Source organism: Bubalus bubalis, chromosome 17 (assembly GCF_019923935.1).
Source record: "Bubalus bubalis isolate 160015118507 breed Murrah chromosome 17, NDDB_SH_1, whole genome shotgun sequence".
NCBI classification, from domain to species: Eukaryota; Metazoa; Chordata; class Mammalia; order Artiodactyla; family Bovidae; genus Bubalus; species Bubalus bubalis.
Genome location: NC_059173.1, coordinates 32,779,601 through 32,798,866, shown reverse-complemented (window position 1 = coordinate 32,798,866; position 19,266 = coordinate 32,779,601). Strand labels below are relative to the sequence as shown.

At 41.0% G+C, this 19,266-nt stretch overlaps 1 protein-coding gene across 14 annotated transcripts in view; it reads right to left on the bottom strand.

The window, feature by feature from the left end:
* RAPGEF2 (Rap guanine nucleotide exchange factor 2) overlaps nt 1–19,266 on the bottom strand; it is a 273,080-nt gene that overhangs the window by 134,862 nt on the left and 118,952 nt on the right. Inside the window, exon 1 of one of the 14 annotated variants that reach the window (XM_045163147.1) lies at nt 7,529–8,889. The exons of 11 other annotated variants lie outside the window; for them this stretch is intronic. Coding sequence is in view for 2 of the 3 variants with exons in the window: in XM_045163145.1 (XP_045019080.1) it covers nt 7,547–7,557 (11 nt within the window). In the remaining variant the exon portion in view is untranslated. Of the gene's footprint in view, nt 1–6,361; nt 7,024–7,528; nt 8,890–19,266 lie in introns of those variants that run through there. 2 more of the 14 variants (XM_045163145.1, XM_045163144.1) reach the window with 2 other exon arrangements.

Sequence of the window (19,266 nt, the reverse complement as noted above, 5' to 3'; positions counted from 1 at the left end):
CCTAATTAGCCAAAACAATCTTGAAAAGCAACAAAGTCAGAGAAAGTATGCTTTTGATTTCAAAACTTACTACAAAGCTCCAATCAAACTACTGGGTTAAGTAGTACACCAAAATAATGAAGCTGGATCCCTACATCTCGTGACATACAAAATTAAACTGAAAATGGAGCACTGACTAAGTAAGAAGGCCAAAAATGATAAAACTCTAAGGGAAAAAAAAACATACAAGGATGAGTCTTCATTACCTTGGATTTGACAATGGACTCAGATATGACATCAAAAGCATCAGCAGCAAAAGGAAAATTAAATCAACTTCATCAAGATTAAAAACTTTGGTGCAAAGGACATTATCAAAAAATGAATAACACAATCTACAAAATAGGAGAAAATATTTGTAAAGCACATATCTGAGAAGGGTTTAAGATCCAGAGTACATAATTCCTACAACTCAATAACAAAAAGACAACCCAATTAAAAAATAGGCAAAGGACTTGAATAGACTTTTCTCCAAATGGCTGACAAGCACATGGAAAGTTGCTCAACATCCTTAGTTATTAGAAAAAAGTAAATCAAAAACACAAGGAGCTACTCACCAAGTTGCCCACTCTCCCCCAGACTGTCGTGTACTGCTGCTGCTGCTGCTGCTAAGTCACGTCAGTCGTGTCCGACTCTGTGCGACCCCATAGACGGCAGCCCACCAGGCTCCCCCGTCCCTGGGATTCCCCAGGCAAGAACACTGGAGTGGGTTGCCATTTCCTCCTCCAATGCATGGAAGTGAAATGTGAAAGTGAAGTTGCTCAGTCATGTCCGACTCCTAGTGACCCCATGGACTGCAGCCTACCAGGCTCCTCCGTCCATGGGATTTTCCAGGCAAGAGTAATGGAGTGGGGTGCCATTGCCTTCTTCCCTGTAGTGTACTACAGCTTAATAAATCTTGGCTATGCTTTCTACAGAAAAATAAATAAATAAAAACACAAAACAGGCTTCCCTGGTGGTCTAGCAGTAAAGAATATACCTGCCAATGCAGGAGACACAGGTTCAATCCCTGATCTGGGAAGATTCAACATGCCTCGAGCAACAAAGCTACCGAAGCCCATGTGCCTAGAGCCCATGATCAGCAACAAGAGAAATCACTGCAATGAGAAGCCGGAACACCCAAAGAGTAGCTCCCACTGCAGCAACTAGACAAAGACTGAGCACAGCAACAAAGACCCAGACAGCCAAAAATAAACAAATCTTAAACACACACAAACACACCACACACAAAACAAAAACTCACAATGAGATACATTTCACATCTGATACTGCATGTGAATGAGATACTAGAATGGCTATAATAATAATAACAAAAAAAAAAAAAAATAGCAAGTGTTGAAGAGAAACTGGAACCTTTGTGGAAATGTAAAACGGTGCCATAACTGTGAAAAAGAGTTTGGTAGTTCCTCTAAAAGTTACACATAGAATTAACAGAAGACCCAGCAATTCCACTCCTGGATAAACATCCAAAAAATATTAAAAATACAGACCCAAACATTTGTACACCAGTTTTCACCGTGGCACTCTCCACAATAACAAAAGGTGAAAAACGCCACAAGTGTCCATCAACAGATGAGTGATAAACAAAATGTGATGTATACAGACAATGGAATATTATTCAGCTATAAAAAGGACTAAAGAGCTCATACGTGTTACAACATGGATAAGCCTTGAAAGCATTATGCTAAGTGCCACAGCCAGTCACAAAATGACAAATATGGTATAAGATTCCACCTACATGAGATATCTAGAATAGGCAAATTCATAAAGACAGAAAGTAAACTTGAGGTTTCCAGGCCTTAGGGGAATGCCTAACAGTTACAAAGTTTCTGTTTGGAGCTATGGAACATAAGTTTTGGAGACAAGTAGGAGAAGGCAACGGAGAAGGCAATGGCACCCCACTCCAGTACTCTTGCCTAGAAAATCCCATGGATGGAGGAGCCTGGTAGGCTGCAGTCCATAGGGTCGCTAGAGTCAGACACGACTGAGAGACTTCACTTTCACTTTTCACTTTCATATATTGGAGAAGGAAATGGCAACCCACTCCAGTGTTCTTGCCTGGAGAATCCCAGGGATGGCAGAGCCTGGTGGGCTGCCATCTATGGGGTCGCACAGAGTCGGACACAACTGAAGCGACTCAGCAGCAGCAGCAGGAGAAGGCAATGGCACCCCACTCCAGTACTCTTGCCTGGAGAATCCCAGGGACGGAGGAGCCTGGTAGGCTGCAGTCTATGGGGTTGCGAAGAGTCGGACAGACTGAGCGACTTCACTTCCACTTTTTACTTTTATGCATTGGAGAAGGAAATGGCAACCCACTACAGTGTTCTTGCTGGAGAATCCCAGGGACAGAGGAGCCTGGTAGGCTGCCGTCTATGGGGTCGCACAGAGCCGGACACGACTGAAGCAACTTAGCAGCAGCAGCAGCAGCAGTGGTAATTAATTGCACAATAGTGTGATTGTAAGTAACACTATTTAAATGATTAAAATGACATATTTTATGTGCTACACATGAGCATATCCACAATTGCTTTAAAAATGTATTATCAGAGAAACTTATCAAGACTTTTGTTTGTTTTAGGGGTATTGAGGTTTTTGGCAAAATTCAGGACTTCAATTTTAAAAAGTAGTAATTCCACTTTGCCCAAAAAAGAACACATGTTAGGGGCAAAGGAAGTTAAGTTTGATGACTGAACTATACCACTGATTAACTTGGAATCAATCTCTTTTCGATACTAAGTCCGCAATGAAGTGATAGAACCTGGACTGGCAATCCATTTCATATATGATAATATACATGTTTCAACGCCCTTCTCCCAAATCATCCCACCCTCTCCCTCTCCCACAGAGTCCAAAAGACTGTTCTATACATCTGTGTCCCTTTTGCTGTCTCGCATACAGGGTTATCGTTACCATCTTTCTAAATTCCATATATATGCATTAGTATACTGTATTGGTGTTTTTCTTTCTGGCTTACTTCGCTCTGTATAATAGGCTCCAGTTTCATCCACCTCATTAGAACTGATTCAAATGTATTCTTTTTAATGGCTGAGTAATACTCCATTGTATATATGTACCACAGCTTTCTTATACATTCATCTGCTGATGGACATCTAGGTTGCTTCCACGTCCTGGCTATTATAAACAGTGCTGCAATGAACATTGAGGTACACATGTCTCTCTCAATTCTGGTTTCCTCGGTGTGTATGCCCAGCAGTGGGACTGCTGGGTCATAATGCAGTTCTATTTCCAGTTTTTTAAGGAATCTCCACACTGTTCTCCATAGTGGCTGTACAAGTTTGCATTCCCACCAACAGTGTAAGAGGGTTCCCTTTCCTCCACACCCTCTCCAGCATTTATTGTTTGTAGAGTTTTTGATAGCAGCCATTCTGACTGGCGTGAAATGGTACCTCATTGTGGTTTTGATTAGCATTTCTCTGATAATGAGTGACGTTGAGCATCTTTTCATGTGTTTGTTAGCCATCTGTATGTCTTCTTTGGAGAAATGCCTGTTTAGTTCTTTGGCCCATTTTTTGATTGTGTTGTTTATTTTTCTGGAATTGAGCTGCAGGAGTTGCTTGTATATTTTTGAAATTAATCTTTTGTCAGTCACTTCATTTGCCATTATTTTCTCCCATTCTGAAGGCTGTCTTTTCACCTTGCTTTTAGTTTCCTTGCTTATAGTTTTTATTTTATATTGGAGTGCACCTGATTAACAATATTGTGTTAGTTTCAGGTGTGCAGCCAAACATTTCAGTTATACTTACACATTTACCTACTCTTTTTCAGATTCTTTTCTCATTTAGGTTATTACAAAATACTGAGCAGAGTTCCCTGTGCTATATAGTAGGTTAGTCTTGTTTATCCATTTAATATATGTGCTCAGTCACTCAATCATGTCTGACTCTTTGTGACCCCGTGGACTGTAGCTCGCCAGGCTCCTCTGTCCATGGAATTTTCCAGGCAAGAATACTGGAATGATTGCCACTTCCTACTCCAGGGGATCTTTCCAGCTCAGGGATCAAACTCTTGTCTCTGTGTCTCCTGCATTGCAGGCAGATTCTTTATCACCAGCACCACCTGGGAAGTCCAATTTTACATGTAATAGCATGTATATATATCTACCCCCAAATTCCCAATTTATCTTCCATCCTTCATCCCTAGTAGCCTGAAGTCAGTTCTGAAGAGTCAATTATACCGACATTTTCTTTCACCCAGCATTATTCCACTTTTGTTTTATTCCTGGTCATAAATTAGAGGGTTTCCCCATTGTGCCAGCCCAGTCTTCATATATATATGGAGAAAGTGGGAGAAAGAGAAAGATGCTCACTCATGTACAATTCTGCTTCCTATTTGTCTTCCAAAGCTTACTGGACACAAACTACATAATCAATATTGTTCACTTGCTAAGTCATGTTCGACTCTTTGAAGTCCCATAGACTGCAGCACCCCAGGCTTCCCTGTCTTTCACTATCTCCCAGAGTTTGCTCAAACTCATTAACTATGCAATCAACACAGAGGTTACAAGAAACTCACTAAATGTCACCCCTATTCTTAGTTTATATTCTATGGAAGATGAGTACACAAGAGGTTGGTGATAACAGGCAGAACAGCGAACTATGAGTTTTATAAAAAGAATGTCATATTTCCTGACTATAATGCATCTCAAAAACAAAATGAATTTCTTAATGTCAGAGTTGAGGAAAAAAAGCTTAGAAAATCATATAGTACAGGGTCTCCTGGCCTTTTTTTCCCCTTCAGCTTCACACATGAAGCTATGCCAGAATCCAAAGTGCTACATCAAAGGCCCTCAAACATTTTGATTTAGAAAAAGGCCCCCAAGGAGTTTTAATATGTATGACCCACCATCCTACTCTGCTCATGAGAAATGTTCAATTTTCATTCCATAAGCGGGAAAACAAAGCCAAGCTACCTCAAAATAGGTTAAAAGAGATGCCCCAAATCACCATCAGGCTTCATGGCATGGTTCTGTGATCTACACTGACCTCAGCCTCTCACTTTCTTCAACAGCCCTTTTCCACACTCAATAATATAAAAACTCTGGTCCTTGTAAGCTTGACATGTATGAGTAATAATTCCCAGATATCCTCAGGAATACTGCTACAGGGCATCACATTTACCTGTAAAGCATAATGCAGCAATAAGTGGGGAACAGAGCTCTGTGGAAAGGTGGATTCTCAGGGGTTGGCTCACTCACTGGCTAGTTGAGTGAAAAAGACAAATCAGCTTTTGCGATTCAGAAAGCAATTCGAATTCAGCAAAATTACAAATGACCATCAAGTGTTTGAGGGTTACCCTGGGACAGTCAAAGGTTTGAAAGTCAAATCTATAAAAACCAAGCCTCCTCAGGCAGCTGCTGCCAGAAACTCAACTACTAGCACATCTGCTTCTTTGAAATGGCACTCATAATACAGCGTTCCAAGATAAACAGAGATATTTTTAAAATTTAAGCTCCTTAATTTTTAAAGTGACACAGCTTTTTTTAAACTCTGAATTTAAATTCTTTAAAAAATTGTCTTCTGGCAACTTCAGCCTTTCTACGTACACATGCATTTGTGTATGAGACACAAATATTTATTTAACTGTCTTTCAAAAAAAGATGTAGGTAACAGTTATCAATAAGACTTGGTCTGAATAGTTAAAAAACCTGTTAGTTCTTTCTACACTTGATGCCAGCCTTTCACAAAAGTCCACAAAGTTAGAAAGAGATAAGGAGAAACAGAGAAGTAGGGCATTTGTGCTGTAAGAACACCATTAGGCTTCTGATTCTACACAGTGTGAATATTTAATTACTATAGTCTCTAAATCCTTCTAAATTGTTCTGTCAAAGGGCAGCATATAGCCTGGCTTTCAACTATTAATCTCAATGTAATTTCAGAGCGTCCTGATACTCTTAGACTAAACCACCAAAGATGACAACCAGAAGTGATGCAGACTCACTTTAGGTCAACTATTGGTTCTCTGTTGTATTTTTTTTTTTTAAAGTTAAACTCACAGAAAATGATTAATGAAAAGACTACCTGCAGCATAACAAATACAAGATACCTAAATGTTCACAGTACTCAGTAAAACGAATTGAAGAATGGTTGTTCCAAAAACAGTTTAACAATCCAGATTTTCATTCCCATTAAGCTTTTTTCCCCTTACAGAACAAACTAAAAATTAAAATATACGCAGACAAAAAATTTACTAAATGTAGTCTCCTATATAATGTAAAATAGAAAAAAAAATGTTAATAGTCTGATAAACTTTCAAGTCCAAGGTTCACAACAAGAAACACCAGTTGTCCGTAGGTATCAAATCTTACCTAGTTGTCATAGATACCCACAAGCCGTGATTCACCGTGCAGGGTTCCGCAGGCTCTTTCTGAGGTCAGGCCACCTTGCCCTGCACTTCTGTGACCACATTTTCCCATCCAAGTTGAGTCCTGAGCGCTTCTACCACTGTGTGTGTGTCTACAAAAGGCAGTGAGTGGCTGAGCACAGAAGCCTCTTCTGTCAGTGTCCCTAAACTTGCCCTTTGTATACAAGGGCCCCCGCATTCCTGCTGTGCGTCAGAACTGCCCAGTGGAATGCAACTCCTCAGTACTGGAATGTAAACTTTTTCATGTCAGGCTACATCCACACAGCCATCGGACTGCGCCTACACTGGTGGGCAGTCCTAATTTACAGAATGTTTAAATATGTGATTCTCCGATACCAATTCTTCATATCTTCATTTCTAAAAAATGAAGACAGTTGCTAAAATGTACTTAGATTTCAAGTAAATGACTGGCCCGATGCTCCTAAAACAAAACCAATAATATCTATGTAGGACTTACCAAAAATACTTACATGAAAAACTGTCTTTAGATACCAGAACAGCATAAACAGTTAAGAAAAAGAAAAATCTAACAAGTAACTGCTGATGCAATCAATTCCATTCTCAAAAATCAGTAGACTCTACAGGAATACATTTTAACAGAAGAGCAAAATGGTTTGAAAGGCATCACTTAATCTTTTAAAAAATATTTAGTCCTCACTCATTAGTCTAACAAACAAGCCAAAAAAAAAAAAAAAACAAGTAACAGCTATTTATACTAAAAACATACACACACCAAGTACACACTAAAGTTGTGTGTGTCTAAATTACAAACAGTTCTTAAAGTGTGGCCTGGAACAGGCTATTTCAGAAGTAACTGGGAAAATGAAACAGGCAGCTTTTTGGAGGCTCATTTAGAAGTATTCTAATAATCATCACCCTGCACCGATGAACAGAGGTTTGCTCCTCTGCAGAGCGAATCTCCACATTTAACCTTTGCTTATAAAAATAAGAGCGCAATAAAAAAAAAAGAAAAAAAACTGTTAGGGGAAGGCCTCAGAGCTAGGTTTTATGTTTTCCCCACTCTGTAGCCCGTGGCCTATTTAACTATAGAAGAACTAGACATCTGCTACTTACGCTATGAACATTTTGATCCCTTAAAATAAAATCTAACCTGCACTGTCTTCAGTACCTCTGAAGCATGAGCGCTGCCTCCTGCTAGAGGAGCCGGGTCTCTGCAGCCACCAGCTCGCCCCATCGTCCCTGTGTTTTCTCTCCCTGGGTGCACCGGGCTGCAGCCTGTGTGGGGAGCCGGCATTCCTCTCGGCGGCCAATTTCCTGCTTCAGTGACCCACCCACCCCTCCTGGCTGCGGTTCAGAGTTACGCATGCTGTGCAAGCGGGCACTGTTTCCGCATACCAGCCTCATGACCACAGCAGCTGCCTGACAGTCACTCCTTATCAATTTCTATTAATTCATTATCCACTCTTGTAAGTCAAGGGCAAGTAGGGAAATCTGCAGTGTGTGTTCTCCTCTGAGCCTTCAAGGTCAAATGCTTAGATGTGCCGAGCAGGGCGGTTTTGTTACTGACATTTACCCAACCTGTACTACACACACTACTCTCAACCACCAAAGGGATGCTGAACTGCACACCTGGCTGGAACAATTATCCTGGAAAAGATGAGCATACATATACATCCAAACAACATGGGAAAAGTTGAAAGAGGCTGCTTTTGCCCTTATTTTTCCCTTCTAGAGAAAAAAGGTGGCTCTTACCTCGCTGTATGGGGGTGAAGAGAGCAAGCAGCTTTTGTCTCCTGCCACAATCTACCCAGCAAAGGACTGAACACTGACGATGACTACACTTTGGTGGGGTCTGTGTCCTCGTGACCAGCTGCTGGAGGACAGCTCAGCTAAACTGATCCGCTGCTATCAGCCTACTCAATGCCATCAGTGGCACGAACGGGTCTCTGCTGATCACAGGGCTTTGCACACAGATGGCAGCTGATCAGTTTGTATAAAAGTTATGGTCCATACAGCTCTCCCTTCAGCTTCTGGATGCACGCCTTATCCAAAATGCCTTTGTTACAGGGTGCTCCCTGTTTCATTGTGCAAAGCTCGCCGTGGAGAAGTTGAAGAGGCAAGGAAGCTCTTAGCTCTGAAGACTTATTTTACAACGACTTGACTTTTATAAAATTCATTACAAGTAAAATAAATAATTAAGTTAAGAAGAAACTGAGGACTTCATTGGCAGTTCAAGGGTTAAAACTCTGTTCTTTCACTGCAGGAGGCACAGGTTAAATCCATAGTCAGGAACTAGAACCCCACATGCCACAGTGCGTGGCCTATTATATAATTTTTTTTTAAATTTTTAAAAAGAAATAGCTTAACAGACCTATGTAACTTCCCAATGAGAAAAATGGTAGATGAATTCAAATGAATGGTTCAGATTGATCCTAACCAGTAAGAACCTGAATTGATCTCAAGAATCAAACATCTCAAGTAACTGCAACAAAACATCTGATATTCTTTTAAGACTCATATAAATGGCACCAAAACCCAACCCCAGCCTCCCCCAAATCTGGCACGTATCATAAAATATGCTGAAATAGCACACGTCTTTGTAAGATAGGACCTCAACAAGAATTTGGGTCACTTGAATAGTACTGCATTCATGAAACTCTTGGAAGTTAAAAGAACACTTTTCCAAGAAAGGAAAAGCATATATTGACACATGAGTAGTTTCTCACAAAGATATCAAGTTACAAAATGTCAATTTTTTGAATTCATATGAATGAAATGTGAACATTTCTCACAAACCATACTTAACCTGTTTTTCCATGTTTTATAAATAATTGTTCCTTCTAATTCTACCAAAAGTAACCCTGGCAATACTGTTTAACTTATTTCAAATCTGCTTTTATAGAATCAAGTAGTTAAAAAATTATCACGTATCATCAAAGAATAAAATACTTAGGAATATATTTAATGAAGGCTATGCATGACCTGTACACTGAAAACACAAAAGGATACTTAACCCTACAAAGAAAAATAGTAAAAGACCTAAATCAATTCTGAGCTATACCATGTTCATGGTTTGGAAGGCTCAATATTAAGATAGCAAACCCTCCCAAACTGATCCACAGACCCAACACAATTCTAATCAAACCCTAACACTGACAAGCTGATTTTAGAATTTATATGGAAAAGAAAAGACATAGAAGAGTTAAATAATTTTAATACAGAAAAAGGTGAGGGATTTACACTACATGGTTTTTACTATAAAACCACAGGGTATTGGTATAAGAACTGACATGTAGATCAACAGAACAAAAGAGAGTTCAGAAATAGACCTGAAACAAATATAGTCTAAGTAAAGTGTGAAGACTCCCTCAGTTGTGTCCGACTCTTTGAGACTCCATGGACTATAGAGTCTGTGGAATACTCCAGGCCAGAATACTAGAGTAGGTAGCCTCTCCCTTCTCCAGGGAATCTTCCCAATCCAGGGATCAAACCCAGGTCCCTGGCATTACATGTGGATTCTTTACCAGCTGAGCCACAGGCGAAGCCCAAAAATACTGGAGTGGGTAGCCTATCTCTTCTCCAGTGGATCTTCCTGACCCAGGTATCAAACCGGGGTCTCCTGGATTGCAGGCAGATTCTTTATCAACTGAGCTATGAGGGAAGCCCAAATATAGTCTACTGAATTTTTAATAAATATGCTAAGGTAACTTAATGGATAAAAAATATTCTTTTCAATAAATGGTTCTAGAACAGGCAAATATCAGTATCAAAAAACATAAACAAAACCTCAACCCTTATCTTACATCATACATAAAAATTAAATCAAAATGGATCTCAGGCCTAAATGGAACAGCTGAAACTTTTAAATTTCTACAAGAAAAACATGAGAAAACCTTTATGACATCCCACTCTCAGGTATTTATTCAAGAAGTCATGAAAACATGTCCACACAAACAGATGTCCATGAATACTGACAGAAGCAAAAAGTGGAAGCAACCCAAACCATCATTTTCAAACGGTGGTTTGTAAATGAATAGTATGAATACTGCTGCTGCTGCTGCTAAGTCACTTCAGTCGTGTGCAACTCTGTGCGACCCCATAGACGGCAGCCCACCAGGCTCCCCCGTCCCTGGGATTCTCCAGGCAAGAACACTGGAATGGGTTGCCATTTCCTATCTTGCTTATAAAATTCAATAGGATTTATGAAATCTAGCATCCCTTTTATATAAGAATTGGCAATATGCTGCATGACTTGCTTACAATAGTACATGAGATAATTTTACATTGGAATGAACAGTAAGGCAAAGTTTAGTTGTCAAAGCCTGTCCCTACAGCCTTCTGACCTGTAGGGACAGGTCAGAAGACCTTCTCTTTTTTAGCCTCTGTATTCTATTTACCTGCCCCTCCACCATATTCATTTCACCTCTGATATCCACCTACCTCAATTCAGTTCAGTTGCTCAGTCATGTCTGACTCTTTGCAACCCCATGAACTGCAGCACGCCAGGCCACCCTGTCCATCACCAACTCCCAGAGTTCACTCAAACGCACATCCATTGAGTCGATGATGCCATACAGCCATCTCATCCTCTGTCGTCCCCTTCTCCTCCTGCCCCCAATCCCTCCCAGCATCAGTCTTTTCCAGTGAGTCAACTCTTCACATGAGGTGGCCAAAGTGCTGGAGTTTCAGCATCAGCATCATTCCTTCCAAAGAACACCCAGGACTGATCTTCTTTAGAATGGACTGGTTGGATCTCCCTGCAGTCCAAGGGACTCTCAAGAGTCTTCTCCAACACCACAGTTCAAAAGCATCAATTCTTCGGCACTCAGCTTTCTTCACAGTCCAACTCTCACATCCATACATGACTACTGGAAAAACCATAGCCTTGACTAGACGGATCTTTGTTGGCAAACTGATGTCTCTGCTTTTCAATATGCCATCTAGGTTGGTCATAACTTTCCTTCCAAGGAGTAAGCATCTTTTAATTTCATGGCTGCAGTCACCATCTGCAGTTATTTTGGAGCTCAGAAAAATAAAGTCTGACACTGTTTCCACTGTTTCCCCATCTATTTCCCATGAACTGATGGGACCAGATGCCATGATCTTCTGCTTTCTGAATGTTGAGCTTTAAGCCAACTTTTTCACTCTCCACTTTCACTTTCATCAAGAGGCTTTTTAGTTCCTCTTCACTTTCTGCCATAAGGGCGGTGTCATCTGCATATCTGAGGTTATTGATATTTCTCCTGGCAATCTTGATTCTAGCTTGTGCTTCTTCCAGTCCAGCGTTTCTCATGATGTACTCTGCATATAAGTTAAATAAGCAGGGTGACAATATACAGCCTTGACGTACTCCTTTTCCTATTTGGAACCAGTCTGTTGTTCCATGTCCAGTTCTAACTGTTGCTTCCTGACCTGCATATAAGTTTCTCAAGAGGCAGGTCAAGTGGTCTGGTATTCCCATCTCTTTCAGAATTTTCCACAGCTGATTGTGATCCACACAGTCAAAGGCTTTGGCATAGTCAATAAAGCAGAAATATATGTTTTTCTGGAACTCTCTTGCTTTTTCCATGATCCAGCGGATGTTGGCAATTTGATCTCTGGTTCCCCTGCCTTTTCTAAAACCAGCTTGAACATCTGGAAGTTCACAGTTCACATATTGCTGAAGCCTGGCTTGATTCAGTTCAATTCAGTTCAGTCATTCAGTTGTGTCCGACTCTTTGCGACCCCATGGACTGCAGCACGCCAGGCCTCCCTGTCCATCACCAATTCCCAAAGTTTATTCAAACTCATGTCCATTGAGTCAGTGATGCCATCCAACCATCTCATCCTCTGTCGTCTCCTTCTCATCCTGCCTTCAAATCTTTCCCAGCATCAGGGATTTTTCCAATAAGTCAGTTCTTCACATCAGGTGGCCAAAGTATTGGAGTTTCAGCTCCAGCATCACTCCTTCCAATGAATACTCAGGGCTGATTTCCTTTAGGATGGACTGGTTGGATCTCCTTGCTGTCCAAGGGACTCTGAAGAGTCTTCTCCAACACCACAGTTCAAAAGCATCAATTCTTTGGCGCTCAGCTTTCTTTATAGTCCAACTCTCACATCCATTCATGACTACTGGAAAAAGCATAGCTTTGACTAGACGGACCTCTGTGGGCAAAGTAATGTCTCTGCTTTTTAATATGCTGTCTAGGTTGGTCATAACTCTTCTTCCAAGGAGTAAGCGTCTTTTAATTTCATGGCTGCAGTCGCCATCTGCAGTGATTTTGGAGCCCCCAAAAATAAAGTCTGTCACTGTTTCCGTTGTTTCCCCATCTATTTCCCATGAAGTAATGGGACCAGATGCCATTATCTTAGTTTTCTGAAACTAAACCACCCACCTCAACCCCTCTAAATTATGTTGTAGCTATCAAAGGCATCACACTGCCTGACATGCAAGTTCAAAGCATCTTTTATTCCATCCTCTCCCTTCTCTGTAATTCAAGTCACTAAATTCCACCATTAGTCTTCCTAAACTACTCTCATATGCACCTCCTATCAAATTCTATTTCTATGAAAACACTAGTCAGGTCCACAGAGATAGGGTTCCTGTCTCCGGTCCCAGCTATACAGCATCTTCCAGGATCTCTTCGTTCACTCATCATAAAAACTGCAGCATTTACTGGTTCCACAGTCATCAGCCCAATTGCTCAGTTAAGATCTGACTGACCACCTGCTTGTGAGCTTTGAAAAGAGAGGGTAAGGTCCAGCCCAGATTATGGTGACTGAAAGTCTCCAGGGTCATGGCCTCAGGGTAGTACCCATCCTAAGCCAAGTGAATCTAATAAGTGGCCCAGCTTGGTCAGTTATTGTTCATATTACCTCCTAACCATCTTTATTGCCAAATGCATACTCAGTCGTGTCTGACCCTTTGTGGCCCCATGGACTGAAGTCCACCAGGCTCCTCTGTCCATGGTATTTCCCAGGGAAGAATACTGGAGTGGGTTGCCATTTCCTCCTCCAGGGGATCTTCCTAAACCAGGGATCAAACCCACATCTCCTGCATTGGCAAGCAGATTCTTTACCACCGAGCCACCTGGGAAGCCCCTTATTGCCAAATACAAGGACTCTAATGCAGGATCTTTTCTACTTTTTGTCTCACAAGCACTTTTTAAGAAAAGTTAAAACATATTGCTTAGGCTTGGATCATTATCAGGTAGCTCTTCTCCATATATCTGAAGGACTATGAGCGTCAGTCGCTCAGTCGTGTCCAACTCTTTGCGACCCCATGGGGTGTGGCCCACCAGACTCCTCGTCCATGGGATTTTTTAGCTAAGAATACTGGAATGGGTTGCCATTTCCCTCTCCAGGGGATCTTCCTGACCCATCAAACCCAGGTCTCCTGTAACTACTCTATACTCTGACATAGATAATAAAACCACTGCTTTAGCCACAACGATGCTTCCATACACAACATTAACTATATATGCCTATATATTGATATGCTGCTAAGTCGCTTCAGTCGTGTCCGACTCTGTGCGACCCCATGGACTGCAGCCTAGCGGGCTCCTCCGTCCATGGGATTTTCCAGGCAAGAGTACTGGAGTGGGGTGCCATTGCCTTCTCCGCTATATATATTGATATAGACACACATTAACTATATATAAAATTAACATATAAAATTTTACTTAATGTGTATTGATATTACCTCAATTTTTTTTTAAAGTTCACTGAAATAGGATAATGATTTAAAAACCCAGAAGACCCTAATCACAGATAACTCTTCATTCTGTGCTTCCAAAATTATATAATAAGTTAAAATCCAAGATCAGATGACTAAGTGGTAAACTAAGTGGTCTCAAGATTCTGAATAATAATTATTATTTTAGACTATATAAAGAACCACGGCAGTAAAAAACTTCTGATATATATACACATACACACATAAACACACATATGCACACACATATCCTGTATATGATTTAGACTGAATAAAATATTAATAGTTTTATTAATAGTGAAATAAAATACTAATAGTTTTCCTACTTGTAAAACTGAATTAAGTATGAATACTTAATGGTGGTTTTCTAAATGTACCCTTTTAGGTGTGCATTTTAGTTCTATATTTTTAGAACTAAAAATATAATAATAAAATATAGGAAAATGTTGGACAGATTTTGGGCAATGCCTGAGTTTTTAAAACGACCTGAAAATGCCCAAGAAATAGCAAACTTATCTTAATGAAACTGACACATTAAGCAGCTTATAGCTATAAAATGTAAAATAAGTCATCATAAAGTAAAAATTATCCTTAAATATCAGACTCACTCAAAAAATTTTAGATGAAGGCTAAACTAAGAACATCCAGTTATTAAATGTTTGTGTAGACCTGTAACACATCAACATTCAATACCAGAAATTATACATTTAATTGCAAAAATATCCAACACCTATTAAGCCATATATGTGTGACGAAAGAAATATCTAAGAAATCTTTTTTATTTTAAACTTACATTTCAATATTCTAATCAGTAATAAATATTAAGCATATAGTTTTTAAAGCCACATTATACTTAATTAAATTTTAACATAAAAAGGCAGTGATATACATGTCTAAGCTATATTTAAATTTATTTTAACTATTTCTTAATTCTTGAAGTACTTTTAAACAATTTTTAGCATATCTGAAAAACAAAATGTGGTACATAGTATAGCATAAAGTCATTTTCCTTAACACTGAAATATACAGCTTTGCTGTCTATTATATGTATATAATAGATACCTATATTTCATACACACAAGTTTACAGTCATTGTAATTTTATAGTCATAATAAAATAAAAGAGAGGGTCCCGGGACTGTGATTAATTAGAAATTGAAATTTAATAACGACATTCCTATTTTACAAAGTATAATTTGCTTCATCTATCAATTTCTCTTTTAGCGATAGCCTTACTCTTACCATTTTCGCTCACTGTTCCCAACACTGACAGGGTATTTCTTTACACAAAACCAAATTGAGTTGCTCTGTATTTTAAGACACCATGAATTCATACAGGTGGAGCAGTAATTCACACACCCCTCCGAATCAACCCTTCCCCAGAACAACTGTGCACATACAAGGGGTGCGAGCTCCTTTGCCCTTAAGCAGTAAACAATTCCGACATTTTACGGAGAAAAACAATGTTGTATTTCATTGTTGTATTTCACTGACACATATCAAACTTTGAAACCTTTATGAAGTATAATATCTACTTTTGCAAGAGAACCAAACATCACTGGCAACACGGACTTCCAGGGTGAAATCACAGGCTTATTTATGCAAAGGTCCTAGATGACAGGCCCCCTGACTGAAGACTTTAAGCATCAGAGGCGCTAGAACATCAACTCTACATACATATACTTCAGAACGCTTCCCTTGAAGACTACTTACTCTGTTAGGACACCACCAACGCTGGTATTCCAAGGACCACAGAAGCCTGACTTTTATGCACACCTCACCTGTGCAGCTGTAGTTATAGCAACCGAATTCCCAACTTGACCCAGCCACGAGCTCCCTCTCCAGAGAACCATACTGCTCTGTGCATCGGGTATCACACTGGAACAGGGTCAAAACAATGCTAAATCAATGCTAGCTTTCCAGGATGAAGATGCTGTGTCCTACAGCAGAGAGTACAGCCAACACCCAAAGGGGGATGTTTTAGTATATCCCATTGTAGTTTTTAACGTATTTCACTCTACCTTTAGACATCTACCTTATTTCAAATTTAACACAGGATATATTTACATCAAGCACAACTAAACTCTGCCTTCAATGACATTAACTCTAGTCTAACCAAGTTCACATTTGTTTCAAGATGTATTTGCTTTATTTGGAATTCTTTCCCAGCTTCCTTAAAAATCTTTAACATATATGTTTACCTTCTGTGTGTGTCCTGGGAATACTTGAACCTGAGTCACCCTCAAGTAGCACAGGCAGGAGTTACAGATGACGTAAGGGCTGAGAAGGGAGGCACAGGGCTGAGGAACAGAGGATCTGATAGAGAAAGCTAACAGGGAGAGAGTGAGGGAAACTAACAGGGGCTGCTGGCTTTCCGCTCTAATCTTTCTCCGTAGAAGGATGAAAAGTGAAAGTGAAAGTCACTCAGTTGTGTCTGACTCTTTGTGACCCCATGGACTTCTCTGTCCATGGGATTCTCTAGGCAAGAATACTGGAGTGGGTTGCCATTCCTTTCTCCATGGGATCTTCCCAACCCAGGGATCAAACGTGGGTATCCCCACTGCAGACAGATTCTTTACCCTCTGAGCCACCAGGGAAGTCTCTTAGAAGGATATTTGTATATTATTATTTTCAGGGACACAAAGCATCTCAGAATAAGACAGATCTTAGGTTCCTGGGTGACTAGAAGCGGCCATATGACTCCACCTGGACAATGTGATGTGAAAGGAAACTTTGTTTCAAGGACAGAAGTTAACTTTTTGCTCATCTACTTTTCCCCTGCTTCTGGCTCCCACTGCAGATGTAATGGCTGGAGCTCAGCAGCCAGTCTGTGCCCTGAATGGATGCTGAGTACAAGAAAGCTATGAGCCAAGAAGAAAGATGGGACCTGGGGCCATTCTGGCTGGTGATCTTCAGGGTTCTCTCACAGGAGAGAAAAAAGTAACTCCTACTGCATTTATGTGATTGCTTTATGCAATCTAAATTAATAACTTCACTGTAATTAATACAGAGAGCAAACAATATACAGTAAGATGCCACCTGCCCTTTCCCCTCTTTCACATCCCAAATGGATCGTGTGCTGCCCTCAGCCCAGGCTCCCCAGATGCCTTCTTCCAACACGCTGCAGCCCCATTCCCTCCTGACTTTTCTACACTAACCTGACTTTCAATAAAGTATAGCTTGTTACAAGTGATTTCTCAGGGATTATGTTCTTATAGTATTGTTAAGCTCTTTTTTTTAAGTGATTTTCAAAAGGGCACAATAAAAATAGAATCCTGAACCAATACGATTCAATGAATATTTATTAAATGCATGCTCTGGGCTAGGCCCTGCAGCAGTAAAGATGAATATACATAGCAGAGGCCTTTAAAGACTTTCACAATTGAGAAAGCATGTGGTTTTCACAGTGGGTGAGGAGGCATGAGGGGCTGGAGGGGAGGCGGCAACAGTGAGGTGACCATCCCAGCAGGGAGCAGCAACCCAAGACCATCTCACTAAGGAGGCTGGGTGTTACCTATTTGGCAGATGAGTATTATTTAAGCTCATTATGCAAGGGATCAACAAGAAGAGTCTGGGCTTTTAAATGATGATATGGTTTCGCTATGGAAGAGTCTTGAGAGCAAGTAGGGAGCCGCACAGAGCAGGTGACAATAAAGGCATTGCTGGTGGGGATGAAGGCAGGGGACCTGGCAAATGTGGTCACTGCTAAGTCTAAGGTGTTATTAGCTAAAAGGAAAAGAAAAAAACCAAAAAACTGTCAGAGGAGAAAAGAAAGGTCAGAGCTGAGACTCAAAGAAATTGCTTGAGTAGGTGACAAGCTGTTTATAAAGCCATTAATGACAGAAGCAGCATTCCAGATATGGTATCTCCAATCCCAGGGCCTGGACACCCTGCTCCCCTCGCCCCCCTGCCGTGTGCAAGAGTAACAACGGCCAGTAGCCCCTACACCCACCTGCCCCAAGCCTGCCCCCAAACACTTGCTGGGCTGGGGAGGGACATAAATGATCACATGTCAGTGACCACTGATATCAAGTGGGCACTCAACACTCCTTTTCTTTCACAACTTCTCTCTTGCCCAAACTCCTCAGCACCCACTGCGCTTCACAACCACACCTGGACCTTGACTCTGATCATGGGCCTATAAAAGGGTAAAGCGCTTTCACTCTTTCCAAAGTCAACACTTGCCCCTTCGTGGGCTTCACCCACTTCTGCCACAACCCCCCACCCTCCTATATAAGCCCTCTTCGCTGGGTTACTCACGACACACAGACAGACTCTGGCATCTGCTAAAGAGATACATCCCCCGCGACCCCTCAACTCCAGCCAAAACACCACTTCCTCCTCCCCACAGTGGAATTTCTGGAAATGATAAAATTTCTCTTTCACCAGTGCTTATCTCCACAAGTAGCCCCACCGCTTCACTGAGATGTGCTTACTCAGTGACCCAGGTCACCTGTGACCTTCATGTTGTTAAATCCAAGGTCATTGTCCAGTCTCACCCTAGTGATGCTCCATGAAAAAGCAGACTAACAGACCACCCCGCTTCTCAAAATGCCGTTATCCCTTGGCCTTGGTGACACACAGCAAGATCTCCATGTGTCAGCTCCATGGTCCAGGCAGGCACTCGGAGGCTGAGTTACATTTGTAGGGTGGCTAAGACAGAAGATGCATATGAACAACTGCAGAGGAGCCACTCAGGACAGAGGTCAGCATAGAACGGTCCATCCATACTAATTAAGCATCTCAGAGAGACATAACTAGCAGCGTAGGGTGATGGTTGATTCTGGAAGTTAGCTCCAGGCACTATGCTCATCACATTTGAGCACCATTATGGTCAACAGGTTCATGTATTGCTGAAGCCTGGCTTGGAGAATTTTGAGCATTACTTTACTAGCGTGTGAGATGAGTGCAACTGTGTGGTAGTTTGAGCATTCTTTGGCATTGCCTTTCTTTGGGATTGGAATGAAAACTGACCTTTTCCAGTCCTGTGGCCACTGCTGAGTTTTCCAAATTTGCTGGCATATTGAGTGCAGCACTTTCACAGCATCATCTTTCAGGATTTGAAATAGCTCAATTGGAATTCCATCACCTCCACTAGCTTTGTTTGTAGTGATGCTTTCTAAGGCCCACTTGACTTCACATTCCAAGATGTCTGGCTCTAGGTCGGTGATCACACCATCATGATTATCTGGGTTG